Here is a 6,000-nt window from a genome sequence, read left to right as displayed (position 1 = left end):
AGGAAAATACAAGAAAGAAGGCAAGTAACAGTCATATTTACTGCAAGATTTACACCTGGCGTAAGAAAATGCTCATTTGAATTGTTGTAAATATTTTTTTTTTCTACATTATTTATTGTAACCTCAAACAAAAATAATTTCTACAAAAAATACTCAAATAATGCCATATATTGTCAATACTCGCTCGATACTCTCCGTCGTTTATATGTTGTGTCAAAGTCTAGATAAGTGTGGTTCCCATAGCAACCATAAGAGTGACTACATCCTCTATCCGCAGTGACCCGTTGGCTATTACATAACATGTTTAATATCAGCGACTGGAAGTGGCCACATTCCATACATTGACTGAAGATATCATTTGAACCAAAAACAAACAAAAAAAAAAACGCAGCAGAAATCGAGTAGAACCAAGTCTTGGTGGAGAAGAAATGTAACCTGGTTGTTGTTGTTATTCTCATGTCGTGCGCAGGCCTCCTCGGGGCTCGTCCTTCCGGCCTTCACGAGGGGTGCGAGAAAAGAAAAGCCGTCCTGGTGTGTGTGAAGCCAGAGTAGGGATGTGTGTGTGTCGCTGCTTTTTGGTTCGATGCATGTTGCTCCTGCTCTGGAATAAAGGGAACAGTGGTTGGTATGATTAGATAATATATTTATACTATATGTATATATATATAGATAGTTTAGCCTGCATCTCTCTTGTGCCTTGTTTCTTTTCCGTCCATCTGGCACCTGATCACACACTGGGTCAGTCCTGTGAGTTAGCGCGTGTGTGTGTGTGTGTGCGTGTGTGGGCCAGGGCTCAGTGTTGTGAGTGCCTGTGAGCTTTATTGAGTGCTGCCGTGCAAGTGGCTCGGGTCCGTCCGTGACCGGGATGGCGCCTCTTCCGCCCCTTGGTCGTCCCGACACACGTATACACACACCTCGGGCTGTGAGTGTGGGGGCGGGCGTGGCTCAGTGGGGCGTTAGCGTGGCTAGCAGGGCGCAAAGCAGCGGGGCGAGCGCCGAGGAGCGCCACGCCGGGGCGCCGTTGCAGTCCTTGCCCGCCTCGCAGCGCGACTGTTGGCACAGCACCCCCTTGAACTCGGGGGGGCAAATGCACTTCTGGTTCTGGGAGCAGGTCCCTCCGTTCTGGCAGCGGAGCAACTCATCGTCACAGACGTTGGCTGTGTGGATAGGAAGGGGGGGTGAAGAAGGAAGCAAAGAGAGATTAGATATTGATATCAGTGTTTCCTCCAGGCAGCGATGAGAAGGGGGCAATACACTACAGACTGGTGAAGTGGGCCTGCTTCTTCGCATGAAGAAGCCTACAAGTACATATACATGCATACACTCATGCACATAATCACGTTTCATCAAACATATATCAACGTTGTTGCCCTAGGGTAAACTGGATAACCCATGGCATATTGACAAAGCTTAACCCATTGTTACTTTAACAATCTACAAGATGAATATAGGTTGCCTCTCTCTCTTCCCTTTCATCTTTCGGTATTCCTTTTTTTTTTTTTTTTTGAATTTCATTAAACCTGGGCCAACATCTGGCAAACTCCTCAATCTCAATTTCCTCCTATCAATAATACAAAAGAAAACAAATTTTATCCATATGTAAATGTATTCAGTAATAAACATTCATTCACTTTCTTCTTTTCTTCATGGATCTAAAATTTACCACTGCCGTTATTTTTTTCTATATTTTTATTTTAATACTTTCAGAATGTTTGTGTTCTATTTTTGGCCAAAGTAAGACAAAGAAAACTATCTGAAGTTGTCTTTATTTTTTTGTTTTAATGCCATGATTTTAACAGATTTTCCTCCATGCTGCTCCTGAGCTAAAATGAGTTTCACACCTCTGACTTAGACTATACACACTTTATAGGGTGCAAAATAACACATTCAGCTTCTGGGAATAATCGACTTCCTAGTACCTATCCATTGTGGTGAAGAGGGAGCTGAGCCGGAAGGCAAAGCTCTCAATTTACCGGTCGATCTACGTTCCCATCCTCACCTATGGTAATGAGTTTTGGGTTTTGACCGAAAAGATAAGATCACGGGTACAAGCGGCTGAAATGAGTTTCCTCTGCCGTGTGGCGGGGCTCTCCCTTAGAGATAGTGTGAGAAGCTCTGCCATCCGGGAGGAACTCAAAGTAAAGCCGCTGCTCCTTCACATCGAGAGGAGCCAGATGAGGTGGTTCGGGCATCTGGTCAGGATGCCACCCGAACGCCTCCCTAGGGAGGTGTTTAGGGCACGTCCAACTGGTAGGAGGCCACGGGGAAGACCCAGGACACGTTGGGAAGACTATGTCTTCCGGCTGGCCTGGGAACGCCTCGGGATCCCCCAGGAAGAGTTAGACAAAGTGGCTGGGGAGAGGGAAGTCTGGGTTTCCCTGCTTAGGCTGTTGCCCCCGCGACCCGACCTCGGATAAGCGGAAGAAGATGGATCGATGGATAGTTGAACAGCACACCACTTTACTGCCGTCTAATGTCTTGGAAGTGCAACTGCAATGCAAATGAAACATAAAAACAGCATAGTTATCATAACGTATTTTTAGATATTACATTAAAGGCCTACTGAAATGAGATTTTCTTATTTAATCGGGGATAGCAGGTCCATTCTATGTGTTAACTTGATCATTTCGTGATATTGCCATATTTTTGCTAAAAGGATTTAGAAGAGAACATCGATGATAAAGTTCGTAACTTTTGGTCGCCAACAGAAAAGCCCTGCCTCTACCGGAAGTCGCAGACGATGACGTCACATGTTGATGGCTCCTCACATCCTCACATTGTTTATAATGGGAGCTATTCGGACCGAGAAAACGACAATTTCCCCATTAATTTGAGCGAGGATGAAAGATTTGTGTTTGAGGATATTGATAGCGACGGACTAGAAAAAAAAAAATCCATTAAAAAACCCCCCCAAAAAACGCGATTGCATTGGGACGGATTCAGATGTTTTTAGACACATTTACTAGGATAATTCTGGGAAATTGTGTTGCTAGTGTTTTAGTGAGTTTAATAGTACCTGATAGTCAGAAAGGTGTATCCACGGGTGTCTTGAGGCCAGTGTCTGATGATCTCCGGTAAGTGGCGACTTCTTACCACAATTTTCTCACCAAAAACTGCTGGTTGACATTTGGTTGGGATCCATGTTCGCTTGACCGCTTTTATCCATAGTAAAGCTTGACCTCCGGGAATTTTAAACAAGGAATCACCGTGTGTTTGTGTGGCTAGAGGCTAAAGCTTCCCAACTCCATCTTTCTACTTTGACTTTTCCATTATTAATTGAACAAATTGCAAAAGATTCAGCAACACAAATGTCCAAAATACTGTGGTATTATGCGGTTAAAGCAGACGACTTTCAGCTGTGTGTGTGCGCAGCGCTAATATTTCCTAACAGTCCGCGACATCATGTGTACACGTCATCATTCTGCGACATTTTCAACAAAAAAACTCGCAGGAAATTTAAAATAGCAATTTAGTAAACTAAAAAGGCCGTATTGGCATGTGTTGCAATGTTAATATTTCATCATTGATATATAAACTATCAGACTGCGTAGTGGGTTTCAGTAGGCCTTTAAAAAAAATATTTTATTTTCAACCATCTCTTAAAACGCACTCAACAGTACCAAACTTGGTACCACTGAATACTGGTATTGGTTCCCAGGTACTGAGAATTTGTACTGTCTCGGTTCCTTACTGAGCAGGAGACAGTAGACATATAAAGAGACCAATCAGAAAGGAGGGGAGTTGCTGGGCGGTCTATTCATTGCACGTGCAGAGAGGATGACGTATAAAATGAGTCTGTGCGCACGCTTAAGTGTGTTTTTTTTCAAGTGAGAATTCGCGCACCGTTCTGTCGCAAAAGACAGGCTACAATATTGAAGACTACTTTAAGTGAAAATTGGACCAAGTAATGGTTTTCCACATGAGTTTTCAGTATCTCAACAAAATTGAGTACATCCATTACATGTTATTATTGTGGTACCTTAGTTTTTAGATGTCCACTTTTTGTACAATTCAGTTTGTCATAAATCTTCGCTACAATTTTGTTAAATCTTTTTTTTATGGTTTTTGTGCAACAATCGAGTCCGTTTTCCATTGAATCAACGGCCCAAACAAAGAATCCCTTGATTAGTGACTCAGTCTCTTAGCTTGAAAAAATATATAGTTAATGAATTAGTTACTGCCATTAAGACATTACATTTTTTGCAGTCCTTGATAAAATATTGTCATTGCAATCACTTTTGTGAGGTACCAAAAGGTGAAATAATATTGGCTCAAAGTCTCATTATAGAGACAATATACCTCTTTTTAATGATTAATTACCAAACAAATAGGAAAACGGCAATGACTACATTGTTTGAATGCAAGTCTGCCTCTATGCTAGTCATACAGTAGAAATAAAACACAAATTGCTTTCTTTTTATCAAAGTAGCCCTAATAGTGAACAACCTGAACTGGAAAGAAATGCCTTTCTTAAATACACAATCGATGTACAAAATTGATGAACAAACTTTTTTGGTGTTGTTTTTTTAGTTGCAGATACCAACAATGTTGTGGCAAAACATTTCCATTCCCTTTTTTGGGGGGTTGAAGTAAACTATGGAAATAAGTGTTACAAAAAGGTTTGTGACACTTAAAACTAGCTCTTGGAAGAAAAAAGATTGGAAACCCCTAACCTTCCTAATAGTGCATCCAGAAAGTCTTCACAGCGCTTCACTTTTATCACATTTTATCTTACAGCCTTTTCATTCTTATTTTCCCCTAAAATTCTACACACAATACCCCATAATGACATTGTGACATTTTTTTTTGCAAATGTATTAAAAATACAAATTCACATGTACAAAAGTATTCACAGTTTTTGCTCAATACTTTGTTGATGCACCCTTTCCAGCAATTACAGCCTCAAGTCTTTTTGAAGACGATGCCACAAGCTTGGCACACCTATATTTGGGCAGGTTCCCCCATTCCTCTTTGCAGCACCTCTCAAGCTTTGTACATTGTGGCATTCATCTTAGTCCAGTCAGGGAGGTGACCAAAAACCCTATGGTCACTGTCAGAGGTACAGCATTCCTCTGTGAAGAGAGAATAACCTTCCAGTAGGACAACCATCTCTGCAACAAACCACCAACCAGCCGGACGGAAGTAATTTCTTAGAAAAAGTTAGCCAAAATGCACTCGAAAAACTCTGACCATCCATCCATCCATCCATTTTCTACCGCTTATTACCTTTCGGGGTCGCGGGGGGTGCTGGCGCCTATCTCAGCTACAATCGGGCGGAAGGCAGGGTACACCCTGGACAAGTCGCCACCTCATCGCAGGGCCAACACAGATAGACAGACAACATTCACACTCACATTCACACACTAGGGCCAATTTTAGTGTTGCCAATCAACCTATCCCCAGGTGCATGTCTTTGGAAGTGGGAGGAAGCCGGAGTACCCGGAGGGAACCCACGCATTCACGGGGAGAACATGCAAACTCCACACAGAAAAATCCCGAGCCTGGATTTGAACCCAGGACTGCAGGAACTTCGTATTGTGAGGCAGACGCACTAACCCCTCTGCCACCGTGAAGCCCAAAACTCTTACCATGAGAAACTAAATTCTGTGGTCTGATGAGACAAAGATTAAACTCTTTGGCGTGAAAGCCAGGCGTCGTGTTTGAAGGAAACCAGGCACAGCTCATCACCAGGCCAATACCGTCCCTACAGTGAAGCATGGTGGTGGCAGCATCATGCTGTGGGGAAGAACTTGTAGACTAGTGAGGATAGAGGGAAAGATAAAATGCAGCAATGTACAGAGACATCCTGGATGAAAAGCTTTCCATCCAACCTGATGGAGCTTGAAAGGTGCTGCAAAGAGGAATGGGCGTAACTAACCAATGATAGGTGTGCCAAGCTTGTGGGATCGTATTAAAAAAAGACTTGAGACTGTCATTTCTGCCAAAGGTGCATCAACAAAGTATTGAGCAGAAGGTCTGAATACTTATGTACCGTATTTT

General features: G+C 42.7%; 1 protein-coding gene across 12 annotated transcripts in view; it reads right to left on the bottom strand.

Annotated features, from left to right (window-relative positions):
• Positions 1–289: 289 nt before the first annotated feature.
• The window catches only part of ntng2b (netrin g2b), a 224,972-nt gene continuing 219,261 nt past the window's right edge, over positions 290–6,000 (bottom strand). For all 12 annotated transcript variants that reach the window (XM_061908242.1, XM_061908247.1, XM_061908248.1 and 9 more), the window contains one exon: positions 290–1,157. In XM_061908242.1, the coding sequence (XP_061764226.1) occupies positions 946–1,157 (212 nt within the window). In that variant the 3' untranslated portion in view covers positions 290–945. The remainder of the gene's footprint in view (positions 1,158–6,000) is intronic.

The sequence above is a fragment of the Nerophis ophidion genome, linkage group LG08, assembly GCF_033978795.1.
Source record: "Nerophis ophidion isolate RoL-2023_Sa linkage group LG08, RoL_Noph_v1.0, whole genome shotgun sequence".
NCBI classification, from domain to species: Eukaryota; Metazoa; Chordata; class Actinopteri; order Syngnathiformes; family Syngnathidae; genus Nerophis; species Nerophis ophidion.
This window is presented reverse-complemented; position numbering and strand designations above follow the sequence as displayed.